This window comes from Mandrillus leucophaeus, unplaced genomic scaffold (genome assembly GCF_000951045.1).
Source record: "Mandrillus leucophaeus isolate KB7577 unplaced genomic scaffold, Mleu.le_1.0 Scaffold29, whole genome shotgun sequence".
Lineage (NCBI taxonomy): Eukaryota > Metazoa > Chordata > Mammalia > Primates > Cercopithecidae > Mandrillus > Mandrillus leucophaeus.
This window is the reverse complement of record NW_012103031.1, coordinates 1,263,360-1,282,516: the sequence shown is the minus strand read 5'-3', so window position 1 is coordinate 1,282,516 and position 19,157 is coordinate 1,263,360. Positions and strand designations below refer to the sequence as shown.

The window sequence follows — 19,157 nt, the reverse complement described above, 5'->3', positions numbered from 1 at the left end:
CTGGCTAATTTTTTGTATTTTTAGTAGAGACGGGGTTTCACCACGTTAGCCAGGATGGTCTCGATCTCCTGACCTCATGATCCACCCGCCTCGGCCTCCCAAAGTGCTGGAATTACAGGTGTGAGCCACCACGCCCGGCCTCTTTCATTTATTTCAACAGTGTTTTGTATTTTTCAGAGTCTAGGTTTTGCACTTTTGTTAATGTTATTCCTAATAAGTGTATCACTAATATTTTGATGCTATGGTAAATACAATTTTTAAATTCCACTTTTGGATTGTATATTGTAATGTACAGAAATACAGTTTATTTCTGTATACTGACCTTATATCTTCAAATATTTCTGAACACATTTATTAGTTTTAATAGGTAAATAGAAGTGCTGAGAGAAGTATCCTTGTCTCATTCATGATCTTAGGGGGAAAGGTATTAACTATGGTTAGCTATGGGTTTCATAGATGCCCTTTATCAGGTGGAAGAATTCTCTTCTATTTTTAGTTGTTAAGTGTTTTTATCACAAAAGCCTTTCGGATTTTTGTCAAATGCTTTTACCGTACATACTGAGACGACTGTGTGTTTTCATTGAATTGACATGGTATATTACACAATCTTGTTTCCCTGGGGTAAACCCCTCTTGGTTATGGTATATAATTATTTTTATATGTTGCTAGATTGATCCAGTTTGCTAGTATTTTGTTCAGGATTTGTGCATTTATATTTACAAGATCTGTTAGTCCGTAGTTTCTTTATCCTGTGATATATTTGTCCAGTTTTAATATGATGGTAATACTGGCCTTATAGAATGAATTTGGAAATGTTTCCTCATTTTCTAGTTTTTGAAAGTGTTTGTAGAATGGGTATTAATTCTCTTTTAAATATTAGGTAGAATTCATTATTGGAACTATCTGGCCTGGCCTTTTCTTTGTGGGTAGTTTTGATTACTGATTCAATCCCTTTACATGTTATAGATCTATTGTCTGTTTCTTTCCAACTCAGTTTCTGTAGTGTGTGCCTTTCAAAGAATTTGTCCATTTTACCTGTTATCTAATTTATACAATTGTTCTAATACCATAATTGTTAAGAGAATGTCTTTATGCTACTTTTTATTTTTCTTAAATGTCAGTAATAATTATTTCCCCTCTTTTATTTCTGAGACTAGTAAACTGAGTCAACTCTTTTTATTTCTTCATCAGTGTAGCTAAAGATTTGCCAATTCTGATGATATTTTCTTTTTTGTGGTAACATTTGAGCTTTTTTTTGAGATGGAGTTTTGCTCTTGTTGCTCAGGCTGGAGTGCAATGGCACAATCTTGGCTCACTTCAACCTCCACCTCCTGGGGTCAAGCGACTCTTCTGCCTCAGCCTCCCGAGTAACTGGGACTACAGGCATGCACTACTATGCCCGGCTACTTTTTGTATTTTTAGTAAAGACAGGGTTTTTACCGTTGGTCAAGCTGGTCTCAAATTCCTGACCTCAGGTGATCCAACTGCCTCGGCCTCCCAAAGTGCTGGGATTATAGGCATGAGCCACCGCGCCTGGCCTTGAGCTTTATTTTTGAAGCTAATTTTTTATTCTTAACCTTTGTGGATACATAGTTGGTGTATATATTTATGGGGTATATGAGATGATTTAGATACAGACATGAAATGTGAAATAAGAGCATTATGAAGAATGGGGAATCCATCCCCTCAAGCATTTATCCATTGAATTGCAAACATTCCAATTGCACTCTAAGTGATTTTAAAATGTACAGTTATTATTGACTATAGTCACTCTGTTGTGCTATCGAATCATAGGTCTGATTCATTCTTTCTAACTATTTTTTGTAGCCTTTTATTATCCTTACCTCCCCCGCCCCCACTACCCTTCCCAGCCTCTGGTCACCATCCTTCTACTTTCTATGTCCATGAGTTTTGAGTTTTGATTTTTTTTTTTTTTTTTGAGACAGAGTCTCAAAAAAGTTGCATGATCTAGGCTCACTGCAACCTCTGCCTCCCAGATTTAAGCAATTCTCCTGCCTCACCCTCCTGAGTAGCTGGGATTATGGATGTCCACCACCCCGCCCAGCTAATTTTTAAATTTTTAGTAGGGACAGAGTTTCGCCATGTCGGCCAGGCTGGTCTAACTCCTCACCTCAGGTGATCCGCCTGCCTCGGCCTCCCGAAGTGCTAGGATTACAGGCTTGAGTCACCGTGCCTGGCTGATGATATTTTCATGGAACCAAGTTTTGGTTTCATTGCTTTTCTTTATTGCTTTTAAATCTCTATTTCATTACGTTACACTTCAGTTTTTATTAATTTCCCCCTTTCTGCTGACTTTAGTTTTAGTTTACTCTTCATTTTTCAGTGTGTTATGGTATACATTTAGGTTATTGATTTGAGATTATCTGACATTCACAGCTATAAATTTCCCTCTGAACATTGCTTTGGCTACATCCCATATGCTTTGGCATCTCATGAAACTGTTCTTCATCTCAAAACAGTTTCTAATTGTCCTTTTGCTTTCTACTTCAGCTCATTGGTTACTTAAAAGTATATTGTTTAACTTCCACATATGTGTGAGTTTTCCAATTCTCTTTTCTCTCTCTCTCTTTTTTTTTTTCTCTTTTTTTGAGAGAGACAGTTTCATTCTGTCACTCAGGCTGGAGTACACTGGTGCAATCTCAGCTCACTGCAACTTCTGCCTGCCCGGTTCAAGCGATTCTCATGCCTGAGTCCCGAGTACCTGGGACTACAGGCACATGCCACCACACTCGGCTAATTTTTGTATCATTAGTAGAGATGGGGTTTTGCCATGTTGGTCAGGCTGATCTCAAACTCCTGACCTCAAGCAATCTGCCTGCCTCAGCCTCCCAAAGGGCAATTCTCTTTCTCTTATTGAGTTCTAGTTTCATTCCATGGTAGCTGAAGGACATTTGCCATATTGTTTCTATCCTGACTACTATTTCATGGAAAAACATGATTAATTAAAGCGGCAGGCTATGATCTGGGCTATCCAAAGAGACTCTAGTCCAGTAGATAAAGGCTAAGAAGTCAGGGAATTTAATTCTGTTCCTTTGGTCACTCTGAAGATGCAGAAGGGACCACTGATCTCACTGCTATAGTAGAGGCCCCCATGTGTGGATCTGCTCTTGCTCAGCCATTGGCCTGGAAGAGGGGCAAAGGTCATACAGGAAATGGATCCTGGTTGAGAACCCTGAAGTCTATAGGTAGAGAAAATTGTAATTGCTGTAGGTAAATTTCACATTTTTCACGATGATTTATTTTTTCTTTTTCTTTTTAATTTTCCTATAGCACTCTTTCCATTTCTTACCCCAGTTTTTGAAGTCCTAAATATCGGTTTGTTTCCAAAAGATGTTACCCGTTTTTTAAAAAATTCCATTGAAAGGATGAAAGAAAGTCGCCTCAAAGATAAACAAAAGGTAAAATCTGGTGGTGGTGACATGAGAATGTTCACTTTTTTATTATGTTTTTGGGCTGTTTACATATGATCTGTGCACTTATCTGTGTTTTTTAAAGGCAGATAGAGAACTTTAGAGCAAGAGGGTTTTTACATTTTGCTGGGAATAAAGAAGGTGAAGCTTGAAGAAGAAAGAGAATGAGTGAAACAGCATTTGGAATTTAATAATAGGCAAGACTTTAGTATATTATGGCATAAATAATGTAGAGATAGAAGCTTTACCGCTTCTCTTCCTTTCAGTAATTGTCAATAAATTTGACTGTATAAAATTGTCAATAAATTTGACTTATAAAATTGCCAATAAATCTGACTTGATAAAAATGACTGCATAAAATTATTTTATGGTTATTACAATTTCCTCAGTTCTTAGATTAGTAAGGAATCATTTCAAGTCCAAGCCTGCTATTTTTACACTTTCTTCAGCAGAAGTCCCTACCAGGCTACCTGCTGAAGTAAGTGTATGTTAAATTTCAGTCCTGTCATAGCCTGGACTGGGCAGGGGTCTTCTCTGGGCATTGTGGGTGCAAGCTTTGCCTTCATGAACCCTGGAGACCAGCCCGATGATGATGCCTCAAAGTCAGGAATGCAGGACTGGGTCCCCTAGGTGACAGTGAACGTTGTATAGAGTTCTAGGAGTGGGGAGTATTTGAAGATGCATTCAAAACAGCTCCCCTGGGATTATCCTGATATTAATCTATTTGTCCATTGGTTAAGAATAAAGGCAGGAGAACAAATAGGATTGAAATTCAGGACTTCTTCCTGTTCAAGAAATTATGACTAGAGAATGAGCTGACATCTCTTTGGCCAGGAAGCTGTGTCCAAAGGCCAGAGAAGCTGGGGATCAGGGAGAGCAAAGACAAAAAAGCAGATAGACATGACAAATGGATTTCTCTCAAGGAAACATCCTGCTCTCCAAGGTTTTAGATGCGTGATTTTATTCTAAACATTGGTGACTCAAGCAACACCCATTACACTTCTGAACTTAAAGGCAGCATAGTCTCAGGAGGGGTGCTTAGGACTGGACTCCTGATTCACTTCTGACATCACAAGTGACTTTCTGTCATTAAATTTCTCTTTTTGCTTCTAGCACCGAGTAGATTTCTTTCAACAGATGATTGACTCCCAGAATTCCAAAGAAACAAAATCCCATAAAGGTAACCAAGGACTGTATCCGGGGGCTATTGATGGGGACAGCTGGAGAGAAGGCCCTGTTCTGAAAATGTGCAGAAAGTTTTCCAGGAAAATGAGAATTTCTTCAACATTCCAGAAAGGCACACATTTGGATGTTATAAACAATAGCTGGAGGCACTTTGTAGAAGCACACAGGCATAGCCACATCCCAGGCTTGAAGGGCAACCCTGAACAAGTGTGGCATGCCTGGAGGTCGGTCCGTGATCTGTGGGTCACCCGCATCAGATCAAATGCCAGTTCTCAGCCTCCTCCAGATCCACTTACTCAGAACCTCTGCTTGGAAACATACATCTAACATCCAATCGGGAGACACACTGTCCAAATACGGGTGATTTTAACTGGAAACACTTGGTGAAAGTGTGTTTACCAGGTTAATCTACTGACGGGTTTTATTTTTCCCCTATGTAATGAAAAGTAACTGTGGGAAAACCTCTAAGACTGTGTAGTGCCCTTTTCCTCTTCAATTTTTCACCTACTAGTTTCACCACCCATGGACGGTTTTGATTGAAACCATCATTACTATGATGGTTGCAAAATAATGACCATGATCGATTTCAAGCCACCAAGGTTTGACAACCATATGACATAATTGTGAATATTAACAATTAATTCTAAAGAGCAAGAAATGGAGGCGGGGCACGGTGGCTCACATCTGTAATCTCAGCACTTTGGTTGGCCAAGGCAGGTACACCTGAAGTCAGGAGTTCGAGACCAGCCTGGCCAACAAGGCGAAACTCTGTCTCTACTAAAAATACAAAAACTAGCCGGGTGTGGTGGCGCACACCTGTAATCCCAGCTACTTGGGAGGCTGAGGTGGGAGAATCGCTTGAACCAGGGAGGCAGAGGTTGCAGTGAGCCGAGATCCCACCATTGCACTCCAGCCTGGGCAACAGAGTGAGACTCTGTCTCAAAAATAATACTAAATAAATAAAATAAGTAAAAATAAAGAGCAGGAAATGGTTAACTCAAACACACCATTGTAAATATGTCTTCATCTACTTGTCTATCTATGTGTCATGTATCATCTGTCCATCTGTCCCAATACAACTTTGTGTGAAAAGGGCAACAGTCTATCGTTTCATTGCTCGATACAGACATCACTAGATACATGTGGCTATCGAGTACTGAACATGTAGCTGCTGCCACTGAAGAACAATTTTTAAATATATCTAATTTTAATTAATTAAATTTAAGTAGCCACCTGAGGCTAGTGCCTATCCTACTGGGTAGCAGATCTACACTTTGAGATTATGATTTCATTTCAATTCCGTGTCCTGGGGTTCATGCCAACTGAATAAGATAATTGGAAAGTTGAATTTACCCACAACATCATCACAAAAATTATCACCGGTAAATCACAACTCTGTAGACCTTTCTCACACTCATCTTGTATTGTTTTCAGTTATGAAATACATGGTTGGAGTGGGCACCATATTTATTTTAGTACCCTAGGTCTCTAAAGGTCTTAATCCAGTCCTGATCAAACAGACCAATGGCTGACTGTGCTAAGCTTTTCTCGAAAGAAATATCAAGAGGGAGGCCAATCTCTAGTCATAAACGCTGTTCAGTGAACATGAAGTGGAGCAGAGAGAATCGGGCCAGGATGGAATAGGCACTATGAATTCCACTCATGGGACCCTACTGTTTTTATATTTCATGTTGGCCAATGCCCATCTATAAATGCATTCTTCCTGTTGTGTTATTATTATTATTATTATTATTTGAGATGGAGTCTCACTTTGTGGCCCAGGCTGGAGTGAAGTGGCCTGATCTTGGCTCACTGCAACCTCTGCCTCTCGGGTTCAAGCAATTCTCCTGCCTCAGCCTCCCGGGTAGCTGGGACTACAGGCGCCCACCACCACACCCAGTTGTGGATTTTTTTGTATTTTTAGTAGAGGTGGGGTTTCACCATGTTGGCCAGGTCTCAAACTCCTGACCTCAAATGATCCTCCTGTCTCAGCCTCCCAAAGTGCTGGGATTAAAGGCTTGCGCCACTGTGCCAAGCCTCCTGCTGTTTTATTAAAACCATTCACTGGACTACAGTCAATCACCTCACTTCTAGATTTTTGTCTTTGTAGCTTTGGTATATCCAGAGATCATCCATTTTGAAGACTTGTGCCCTAGGAACTCTATTACTTGATGTCACTCAAAGGTGTAATCCATGCTTCCCAAGCCATGCTGGGCACAAAAATTACCACACCTCATGAAAGTTCAGATTTTGATTCTGCAGTTTGAGGGTAGGGTTTGAGATTTTGCATTTCTAATAAGCTGCCAGATGCTGCTGGTGCTGCTGGTCCACGGATCACACGTTGAGTGGCAAGAGATGATCTGTAGCCCAATCTTCTTCCCTTGGGTTCCCTCCAACATGCTTAGAGAAAAGATCCTTTATATTTCCCTAAAATCAAACCTTAGCATTGCAAACTCTCTGACTCTTTGTTAAGCTATACTGTAGCTAGAGTAATTTAAACTGGGGAGAATGTTACTCCATGTTTACTTACAGGTAAAGTACTTTTATGATTATCCAAGGGATATCCCCATAATACTGAGTATGTTAGACAGAAATGCTCTTTCTGAAAGTTACCCAGCTGTGCAACTGGTGGGGATGATATCATGAGGAGTGGATGGCCCACAATCGCGTAGACCCTGGAAAAAACTGGATTAAAATGATTTTGCCTTGTTCTAGTTCTGTAGGATACACATCAGAGTGAAACCACCCCCAGTGTAACTGAATTGCTTTTCTATTGTTGCCCCTAGGGATTTGGGAGCTTCACTGGGATTTCACTGCATCTAAACTGTGATGATCTACATTGGCTGCTTTTCCTAAAATGTCTTTCCTCTCCTTTCAGCTCTGTCTGACCTGGAGCTTGTGGCCCAGTCAATTATCATTATTTTTGCTGCCTATGACACAACTAGCACCACTCTCCCCTTCATTATGTATGAACTGGCCACTCACCCTGATGTCCAGCAGAAACTGCAGCAGGAGATTGACGCAGTTTTGCCCAATAAGGTGAGTGGACGATCCCTGGAGAAGGAGGGAAGAAGTGAAGCCTCAGCAAAATCCCTCCTCACCATTTGCCAGGAGAATTTTTTCAAAAAGTTTAAGCATCAGTTCTTTCATATACACTATACATAAAGGCTCTAAGAGGAAAAACAAAGGGAGAAACATAAGTAGTGGATGCTTCTTGCAGAAGATCTTTGTAAAACAGTGCTGATCCTGCTGCATCCATTATCTGTTACCAACATAACACCAAGTAAAAAATATCCAGAAACCTCAATGGCATCTAAAAACAACCATTCATTGCTCACAAGTCTGGATAGTGAGTTCTGCTGATATTGGCCGGACTCACTCTGTTCTGGCTGTTGGTCTGATGGAGCCTGGCACTGGGTGGGCTGGGCAGGCTGACTCAGCTCTGCCTCACACCTCTCTCATGCTCCAGTCAAGTAGCTAATGGTGAAGAAGCCAAGCTAGGAACCAGGGTGCCTGACACCTGGGCCAAACACTTACCCTCTACAATATTACCTTCCAAATATAACACCAAATGCTAGTCACGTATTACCCACACTGTTTTCAGAATTCTGCCAGAATTGGAATTCTTTGTGGTGCAATGAGACCTGGCCTTGGGGCTGGCCCTGGTTTGGCAGTGAGGTGAACACAAAGGAATGTTCATCTAAGCTCCTAGTCCAGGCCTAAAGGAACAAGTGGGAGACTGTTCGAGAAAGAGAGGATGGGGCTGCATGGAGGATTCCTATCCTGTTTATAACTCTCAATAGCACTGAAATTGTGTGCCCTCTCCAGTTATAAAGTTCTTTTGTCGGCCGGGTGCGGTGGTTCACGCCTGTAATCCCAGCACTTTGGGAGGCCAAGGCGGGCAGGTCACAAGGTCAGGAGATCAAGACCATCCTGGCTAACACAGTGAAACCCCATCTCTACTAAAAAAGACAAAAAAATTAGCCAGGTGTGGTGGCGGGCGCCTGTAGTCCCAGCTACTCGGGAGGCTGAGGCAGGAGAATGGTGTGAACCCAGGAGGCGGAGCTTGCAGTGAGCCGAGATCGCACTACTGCACTCCAGCTTGAGCAACAGAGCAAGACTCCGTCTCCAAAAAAAAAAAAAAAAAAAAGTTCTTTTGTCATATTTGGGTTACAAAGGAACTAGTTTATTCCCAAACTATTTATAAAGTTTTTAAATAACACAGCGTTACTCTCCACATTTTTTTTTTTGGGGGGGATGGAGTCTTGCTTCGTCACCCAGGGTGTAGAGCAGTACAGTGATCTCGGCTCACTGCAACCTTCGCCTCCAGGGTTCAAGTGATTCTCGTGCCTCAGCCACCCAAATAACTGGGATTACAGGCGTGTGCTACTATGCCCGGCTAATTTTTATATTTTTAGTAGACACAGGGTTTCGCCATGTTGGCCAGGCTGGTCTCAAACTCCTGACCTCAAGTGATCCACCCACCTCGGCCTCCCAAGGTGTTGGAATTACAGGCATGAGTCACTATGCCCAGTCTAAACAGGACTTTTCAATTTTAAATGGTTGTATGAAATAGAGGATTTGCTTTTTTACATTTTCTCTTTCCTTGGTATAGATGCATAGCCTCTCTTTGGAAAGGTGACACTGGCTTAGGCATATTTTAGGTGATTCAAATGGCCATCGTCTAATAGTCATGCTTCTTCACCCAAGAAAGAAAACACATGAAATGGTAACATCAAGGATTTCAGTCTCTGTGTAGGGGATTGTGCCAAATTCATAACTCCTCCACACATCTCAATGGGCCATTGAGCACATTGCTGCGTATGGACAGTTATTAAAATAGTTTATAAATGCAACAATCTTTTACCAGTACGAGTTATTCTCTGGAGCTCCTAACACTTCAATAGTACTGCATGGACTAAGTTGAAAGTTAATTCCAAATCTCAATTTATCCAAATCTGTTTCTCTCTTCCCAGGCACCTGTCACTTACGATACCCTGGTACAGATGGAGTACCTTGACATAGTGGTGAATGAAACGCTCAGACTATTCCCAGTTGTTAGTAGAGTTACAAGAGTCTGCAAAAAAGATATTGAAATCAATGGGGTGTTCATTCCCAAAGGGTTAGCAGTGATGGTTCCAATATACGCTCTTCACCATGACCGAAAGTACTGGACAGAGCCTGAGAAGTTCTGCCCTGAAAGGTACAAGGCCCCTGGGAAGGGAGCCCTCCCTCAACTAGCCTGGTGGAAGTATATTCTGCCTCTCTCAATGCACATAGCAATCATTTGAATATGTGCTTTTTTATTTTGGAAGTTTTTTATTACAAAATGATAACTGTCAAACTTTACAAACCATAGATTAGGAAACACCTTATAACAACCCTCATTAACTATGTAATGCATGTCTTATAGGCATTTTTCTATGCATACAGACATTTTTAAAAACTAGTACACTATCACATTTTATTTGAGTTTGAACTGCTGCTTACTTCATTTCAAAGTAAACCATAACCTATCTACTATCTTATGTTACTACATATTTATGTATGCATAAGCTGTAATTCATTTCACCATAACGTTATTTTGAGTATATAAGCTTGTTATTCATTTCAGTGTTTCTTTGCTGTGCCCTTTAGCTCTCTGAATTTAGCACCATGTTTAGGACATGTTTCCACATCCTTTTTTTTTTCAACATTGCTTGCGGTTTTCTGTAATGTAATTGTAAAAGTGCAGGCTGAGGTCCTGAGACATCCTCATCCCTGATGGTTTAAACCACTTCATGGAGGACAGAGGGAAGCAGAGGTTCTCCTGGTCCTGTCTGTGTCTGCAGTCCTGTGCCGGCTCCCTTATACTCTCAGTTGTTGGTGACTCTTCCAAAGCAAAGTCACCTGCTTTCTAGACTTCTCGAGAAGTTCCTCCTTGGAAGTGTTGGGCATGATCTTCTGGGAATTCAGAGCCAAGGTCAGGCTTTGGGCACAGTTTGCACTCTGGAAATAGTTGGTATTTTCCCATTTTGGAAAGGAAAATTTGGAATGAACTTTGTAGGGCACTGGTTGGTGAGGCCTGGGATCTACACTTTTATTGGCCCCTAACTATAAACTTCCCAATGGCGGGGACCTTGTCTTGTCAGGCATGCTGTCCCTACTGCTAGCACAGACTCTGTACATAATACTTGTTGAAAGAGCAAATCAGAATTGACCAAGTTCTCTGTTTTCTGGAGTAGAGGACTTCTGTGTTTCCTCCATCTCGGCACTTCCGCCTCCTGTGGCTGCACCAACACAAAATCAGAGACCGCTCACTGCACTTCTCTTTGCATCATTCAGTCACCAAACAGATAGTAAGTGGGTACCGTGTGTCAGGAACTGGACCAGGCAGTGAGAAATCCATATACTAAAAAAAAGTCTGTTGTGAAGAATGTTTGACATACACATAACTATCATCTATAGACACCAAGCTATAGAATAGTATTAATGCATCCCCGTGTGTTCATCACCTGTCTCAACAGTCAATACTGCATGTCAGCTGCCCTGTCCACACACCATCACAATCCTCTCTGTGACTACAATGCTATCTTGAAGCAATAACCTGTAACTATTTCAGAATTTTCTCTAAAATATAAGTACTCTTTTAAAAACACATAACCACAAGGGCATTATCACTTTCCTCCATCAAAATTTTTTCTCAATATAATCAAATATTGAGGAATCAAATTTGAATAAACATGAGTTTAACCTTCAAAAAATGTATAGCCGGCCAGGTGCGGTGGCTAACGCCTGTAATACCAGCACTTTGGGAGGCTGAGGTGGGGCTCGCCTCCCAAAAGCCACCATGCCCGGCCTAACGTGTAGTTTTAATAGTTTTTATGTTTCATTAACTTGTTTTTATCTACTTCTGTGAAACTAGGTTCAGTAAGAAGAACAAGGACAGCATAGATCCTTACAGATACATACCTTTTGGAGCTGGACCCCGAAACTGCATTGGCATGAGGTTTGCTCTCACAAACATAAAACTAGCTGTCATTAAAGCACTGCAGAACTTCTCCTTCGAACCTTGTGAAGAAACTCAGGTCAGTAAACTTTCTTATAAATAATCTTTATTGGGAGTTTTTTAAACTGAAAAGTCTATGTATTTTTTTAAATTATTGTTCATCTTTCAATAATTTGCTGTGTGGGACAAAGAATCTAATTGGAGCTATCTATAATCCTTAAAGATGAATCTCTTCTGGAGTTCAAAATCTGTGACTTTATAAAGACAGAACTATAAAGATCATCTAATATCAATATAGATTAGCATGGTATAATTATGTTCAGTCTCTGTGAACCTGAGCAAATTTTAAATTCAGTTTCATGTCAACTGTAAAGATAAGGAAGTGTTTTGCACAATCATGAAGTACAATGATTACTTTGTCAGGACTTTTGAATGGTGCTTTCCTCCACTAGAACTTGCAGAAGCCTTCTCATGACAGTGTTTCTCAACCACTAACTATACATTGGAATCACTGGGGAGCTTCAAAAATTCATGTTGCCTGGATCATCTCACAAATTCTAAACTAATTTGTCCAGAGTTGTGGCTTTAAAAGCTCTCCCATTGGTTCTCACGTGAAGCCAATGTTGAGAATCACTAATTTAAGGCATTTCTGCTAGATAGAAAAGATGCTCATAGTCCAAGGCCATCCTGACCATTTGGCCTTATCTTCCAGGAGTGCTGCTTCCCTGCTTCATACAAGCTGTACATCTTTTCACCCCAATAATAGCTCTATAAATGTTCTTCTTTTCCTTCTCATTTTGTTCTTATCCTACAAGTCCTACATCAATTCCCCAAGCCACTCTAAGAAACCTTCCCCATCGAGTACAGGGCCAATTATTCTTCTGCTTTGTTACAGTTTATTGCAGGCTGGTATCACCTAATTTTATACTTTTCATTACACCAATCAGTTTTATTCTGTAAGTCTTTTCTCTATTCTAAGAATTTCTCCTCTCTGCCCCATTTACGCTGTTTTGTTTTAATTCTTTCATAAAAGTCCAATAGCGTCTTGCAGGGGACATTATCCATTGCAGGCATTCTATACATGTTTAAGGAGTGATTTGCAGTTGATTTGGAGTCCTTGGATACAAGTTTTAAGCTATTTAATTTTTAAATTTAACATGTGACATTTGTATATTTGAGTGTGTGTGTCGATCTACAGGAAAAACATATTCATGCCATTTGAAATGTAAAAATAATGAGTCATATTAATAGAAAGATATGGAATCCTTTCTCTGAAAAACTTAATGAATACTTGTCATTGATTTATATCAAGCAAGGCCCTATAAGTCTTATTTCTAAGACTTGTGCATTTACTATGCAACTCCTATTCTAAAGTAGGCTTTGTGCATGGGAAAGAAGAAGAATAGATAGTGTTTCAATCCTATTTGTGGCTTTAGGGAAGCTGTGTATCCATTCTCTAAGTGTGTACAGACAGAGGCTCAGCTCTGAATAAAAGCAGGTCTCTGCACACGTGGGATGGGGTGATACTCCCTGGCAAGTTCCCAAGCATCTACTAGCTGGCACTTTTCAATTTCCATGACAATCTCCCTGCCCTTCACTTAACTGAGATCAGAACATTTCTCTGCTGGCTGCTCCCCTGACACTGAAGAAGTGACTTGGTGAGAATGAGGGCTCAAAGTATTAGTCAAAACACTATAGGCCTTGAGAAGCTTCCCATTTGCATTTCCTTTGGAAATCAAGAGAAGATGTAAAAAACAAAAGCATAATGCTTCTTGAAGGTCTCTTCCCATCATTACACTGGATGGGTTCAGTTGGAAGAAGTTAATGAATTCTTTATAAGTTGAAGACTGTCCATTTAATTGAAATATATAACACCTACTGAGGATTATCTTGCAAGTTTCATCATACACAAAATTAACTTTATATGACTTTTCTAAAATAGTTTAACATAATGCCTAATAATCTGGATTTGATTTTTTAAAATATCTCTTTGCTTAAAATTTAAATAAAAAGGAACAGAAGCCAGCATGAACAATCTCAAGCCTGGCACAGAATAGATACTCAATAAACATTTTGTTAAATGATGAATGGTAAATGCTTTCACTATCCAGTCTTCACAGAGCTCACTGAACAAGTACAAAGAAACCAACATGTATGGTGCTGAAAGTAGTTTTTAAAAATCATTGCAAAGCATTACCCTTGATGTCATCTTTTTTACTTTGCTTCTATCTTTTCTTCGTTTGCTTCATTGTTTCCCAATATTCTTGTTTAACTTTTGCAGATCCCACTGAAATTAAACAATCTACCAATTCTTCAACCAGAAAAACCTATTGTTTTAAAAGTGCACTTAAGAGATGGGATTACAAGTGGACCCTGACTTTCCCTAAGGACTTCTACTTTGTTCAAGAAAGCTGTATCCCAGAACACCAGACACTTCAAATTGCTTTGTGAATAAAACTCAGAAATGAAGATGAGCTTAACCTAATGTATTGGGTGAATAATTAGAAATGATCTACATTCATTGAGCTCTCATTGTCTGTGTAGAGTATTACACATTGCATACTATGAAGGAGGTGACAAATCAGTGCCAAATAAGTACAGTCACCTTCTCTAGTTCTCATAAGACTATCTCCTTGCCACCTCCAGTTAGTACCCTCAGGTCCTCCTGAGCTCTGATCAGAGAATAAACTTTTCTCTACAATTTTACCAACAATTTTTAATGAAAAGGAAAATTATAGTTGTGATTATTGTAGTGGCATTTATATTACATGTTCTATTTGTGATATTCTATAGTAAGTATTATATTGAGAAAGTCAATAAACACCTCTTTACAAAACTGTTATCTGATGTCTTCCTGCATATTAAGGATGAATCTACAGAATTAGATCAATGAGATCAACAACTAAATATTTTTGGTCATTACAATTGCTGGTTCTATGGGGCCTTTTACAGAACTCTAAAGGATTAATTGATTATTAATTGATTATTAATTGATTATTAATCTAGGTGTGAGTTAAACCACTGTGACTTTGCCTATTGTTTAGAAAACATATTTGTAGTTTCATTTGCCTCTTTTGAAGCACACAATTTGGTAACATTCAACTTAGGAACATATTTTTACATTATTAGTTTTGACTAAATGTTATGTATCATCTCAATTGATAGTACTGGAAGGCAGGGAACATATTTTCCTACACTTGTTCTATTTCACCTTTTACTCTCAAATGTTTTAACATAATGAACACTGAATAAGATGTGGTTTATTAGTCAGTTGATTGGGCAGCAAAGCTAAAGGCATTCATCAGTTTCAGCCGGTATCAGAGGCTGCACAGAATTCTTCCTTTTCCTTTTCTGCTTCATCCCAAAGAAATAGGGCTATATATTCCCAAATTTTCAAAATAATGTTGATATTTTGACCTCCTCCCATGGCTCATGAATGCTCTCAATGGCATCTAGAGTAGTAAATCCTTTCCAGAAGGCTTTCAATTGACTTTGCCCAGATCCATCAGAGGAATCACTATCTATGGTGGCTATAGCCTTATGAAATATATTTCTTAAATAATTAGACTTGAAAGTTAAAATTACTCTTTTATCCACAGCTGTAGAATGGATGTTTTGTTAGTAGGCATTAAAGCAACAATAATCTTTTTGTCATCTTCATCAGAGCTCTTGAATGACTAAAAGTATTATCAATGAGCAGTGATATTTTGTTTTGTTTGTTTCTATTTTATTTTATTTTAGGTTTCAGGATACATGTGCAGAACATGCAGGTTTGTTACACAGTTAAAGGGGTGCCATGGTTTGCTGCACCTATCAACCTACCACTTAGGTATTAAGCCCCACATGCATTAGCTGTTGGTCCTGATGCTCTACCTCCCCCGCCCCCGCCCAACACGCCCCAGTGTGTTGTTCCCTGTGTTCATGTGTTCTCATTGTTCAGCTCACACTAATGAGTGAGAACGTGTGGTGTTTGGTGTTCTGTTCCTGTGTTAGTTTGCTAAGGATAACAGCTTCCAGCTTCATCCATATCCCTGCAAAGGACATGATCTCATTCCTTTTTATGGCTGCATAGTATTCCATTGTGTATATACCACATTTTCTTTATTCAGTCTATCGTTGGCAGGCATTTGGGCTGATTCCAAATCTTTGCTATTGCGAATAGTGCTGCAATAAACAGGCTAAGTCTACCTGAAGTCAATTATTGTCTAATTTTATCTAAAATCATCTCAAGAGGCTAGACCAGCACTATTTGCTTGGGAGTTGTACTTATGTAAGGAAATTTAACTGGTAACAGATACAAGGTTTAAAAAGAAAAAACAAAGTGAAATTAATAGTAATATGATAACTCTAGTTTGCATAATGCTTATGAGCCATGAACCTAGGATTAAAGCCAAGTAATTAAATAAACCAAATGACCATAGGGAATTAGTTGAAACAGGTTGTGTAACCATGTGGCCAGTTTTTCTTATTTTGTGTATATGGGTCTCCACTTTTCCAGAGTGAGAACTAAGCCTTGATTTTTTCATCTTGCCCAAATTCCTATCTAAGGCATCTAGGGAGTCATGCCCTACAAACCATAAATTCTCATCAGATGGGTTTTATTTAACCCTATATGTCGTGACTTACTTTCCAACCTGAGTTTGGCATAACATTACGTGACAAAGAAGAAACCCAAAATATTTTACCCCAAAACATGTTTCTTTGCCATATCTTGAAATGGTCCTTTGTGGGGCATCTGTAAAGAATTTGCATCTGTAAAGAATCTCTTTTCATCATGTAGCTAGATCTTTTTCTTCCAGGCCCTCCCAATCCTGAAGAGATGAAGTAAGAGTCTAACACCTTTTAAAGTTCTGAATGGGAAATATTTGTCATCTATTGTCTCTAAGGGCAGCCACTATAAGACTTCAAAAGAACCCTGGTCTCCACAAGCTTTTTTTTTTTTTTTTTTTTCAATCTTAACCTGAACATTTCCTTTCTATCCATCCCAGGTCTTTAAACAAACTCAACCAGTCAGAAAATGTTTAAATTTACCTATAGCCTGGAAGCACACACCCCCTCAACATCCCACTTTGAGTTGTCCCACCTTTCTGAACCAAACCATTGTATTTCCGAAATGTATTTGATTGATGTCTCATGCCTCTCTAAAATGTATAAAACCAAGACACACCCCTATCACCTTGGGCATATGTTCTCAGTACCTCCTGAGGGCTGTGTCACAGGACATGCTCACTAATATTTGGCTCAGAATAAATCTCTTCAAATATTTTACAGAGTTTGATTCTTTTCATCAACAAAAGGAAATTGCCCTAATATAGCATGTACTATTAGCAATAATGTTACCCGGAAGGGGTCCCAGTCCAGACCCCAAAAGAGGGTTCTTGGATCACTCTCAAGAAAGAATTCAGGGCAAGTTCATAGAGTAAAGTGAAAGCAAGTTTATTAAGAAGTAAAGGGATAAAAATGGCTACTTCATGACCAGAACAGCAGCATAGGCTCCTCTTTGGCCATTTTTATGTTATTTCTTGATTACAGGCTAAATAAGGGGGATTATTCATGAGTTTTCCAGGAAAGGGTGGGCAATTCCCAGAACTGAGGGTTCCTCCCCTTTTTAGACCATATAGGGAAACTTCCTGACATTGCCATGTCATTTGTAAACTCTCATGGCCCTGGTGGGAGTGTCTTTTAGCATGCTAATGCATTATAATTAGCTTTTAATGATCAGTGAGGATGACCTGAGGTCACTTCCATTGCCATTTTGGTTTGGTGGGTTTTGGCCAGCTTTTTTTACACTTGCTGTTTTGTTTTGGTTTTGGGGGTTTTTTTGGAGACAGGGTCTCACTCCATCACCAAGCCTAGAGTGCAGTAGTGCAATCTCAGCTCACTGCAACCTCTGTCTCCCAGAGTTCAAGGGATTCTCGTGCCTCACCCTCCCCCTCCCGCCACCCTGAGTAGCTGAGACTACAGGAATGCACCACCACACCTGGATAATTTTTGTATTTTTAGTAGAGACGGGGTTTCACCATGTTGGCCAGGCTGATCTCAAACTCCCGACCTCAAGTGATCCGCCTGCCTCGGCCTCCCAAAATGCTGGGATTACAGACATAAGCCACCACGCCTGGCCTCACCTGCTATTATTTTAGAGTTGCAATGTGTTGCTTGTCCTTCCTCTTAACAAGTATTTTATTGCTTTTATTGAGCAAATAAAAGCAATGATCAAAACAGTGCTAGTGAAAGAATGTTTTTCTGTCTTCCCAAACTGGAGGGTAGACATTCATTTTTTTAATTTAAATATTTATTTAATTTTTATTTGGAAATATATATTCACAGAAAGTTGCCCCAAAAATGTACAGGGATGTGTCATGTACCCTTCATTTTTCCCCCAATGTTAATGTCTTCCATAACTATGGATATAGTATACTCTTATTACTCTAGTAACAAGAAATTGACATTGACATAATCCACAGGGTTTTATTCAGATTTCACCATTTTATGAGCCCTCATTTGTGTGTATGTGTGTGTGTGTGTGTAGCTCTATGCAAATTCATCACGTGTAGATTTGCATAATGCCCAGAAGAATCAAGATACAGAACTACTCCATCAGCCTATGACCCTCGTGATTCTCACCTGCTATTCTTTTATAGTCACAATGTGTAGCTTAACTTTTCTTTTTCACAAGGTTTTTTCATTACTTTTATCAAGTAAAACTTTATTTTGAGGGGACCAATTTATCAATTTTTCCTGTTATGAATTGTGTTCTTGGTATTGAGTCCGAAAATTCTTTGTGTACCGCACCCCACCCCCAATGTTTTTGTTGTTTTTCTAAAAGTTACATAGTTTTATCGTTTACGTTTAAGTCTATGATTCATTCTGCATTAATTTTTGTATAAGGTATCAGGTTTAGCTCAAGGTTCATTTCTTGGGGCCTATGGCTATTCATTGTTCCAACACCATTTTTGGAAAGGCTATCCTTCCTCCACTGAATTGCTTTTGCACTACTATCAAAAATCAGTTGGGCCGGGCACAGTGGCTCACACCTGTAATCCTAGCACTTTGGGAGGTCGAGGCAGGTGGATCACTTGACATCAGGAGTTCGAGACCAGCCTGGCCAACATGGTGAAACCCCATCTCTACTAAAAATACAAAATTAGCTGGGCTTGGTGGCGCATGCCTATAGTCCCAGCTACTTGGGAGGCTGAGGCAAAAGAATCGCTTGAACCCAGCAGGCAGAGGTTGCAGTAAGCCAAGTTCAAGCTACTGCACTCTAGCCTGGGCAACAGAGCAAGACTCTATCTTTAAAAAAAAAAAAAAATCAGGCCAGGCGCGGTGGCTCATGCCTATAATCCCAGCATTTTGGGAGGCCGAGGTGAGTGGATCACGAGGTCCACTCAGGAGTTCGAGACCAGTATGACCAACATGGTGAAACCCCGTCTCTACTGAAAAATACAAAAATTAGCTGGGCATGGTGGTGTGCACCTGTAATCCCAGCTACTCAGGAGGCTGAGGCAGGAGAAACGCTTGAACCAGGGAGACGAAGGTTGCAGTGAGCCGAGATC

General features: G+C 39.8%; 1 protein-coding gene across 4 annotated transcripts in view; it reads left to right on the top strand.

The window, feature by feature from the left end:
* The window catches only part of LOC105543707 (cytochrome P450 3A43), a 41,809-nt gene extending 27,725 nt beyond the window's left edge, over positions 1-14,084 (top strand). For 3 of the 4 annotated variants that reach the window (XM_011985738.1, XM_011985741.1, XM_011985739.1), the window contains 6 exons: positions 3,292-3,419; positions 4,545-4,611; positions 7,495-7,655; positions 9,593-9,819; positions 11,521-11,683; positions 13,886-14,084. In XM_011985738.1, coding sequence (XP_011841128.1) covers positions 3,292-3,419; positions 4,545-4,611; positions 7,495-7,655; positions 9,593-9,819; positions 11,521-11,683; positions 13,886-13,981 — 842 coding nt within the window. In that variant the 3' untranslated portion in view covers positions 13,982-14,084. The remainder of the gene's footprint in view (positions 1-3,291; positions 3,420-4,544; positions 4,612-7,494; positions 7,656-9,592; positions 9,820-11,520; positions 11,684-13,885) is intronic. The other variant, XM_011985740.1, reaches the window with a different exon arrangement.
* The last annotated feature ends 5,073 nt before the right edge of the window (positions 14,085-19,157 follow it).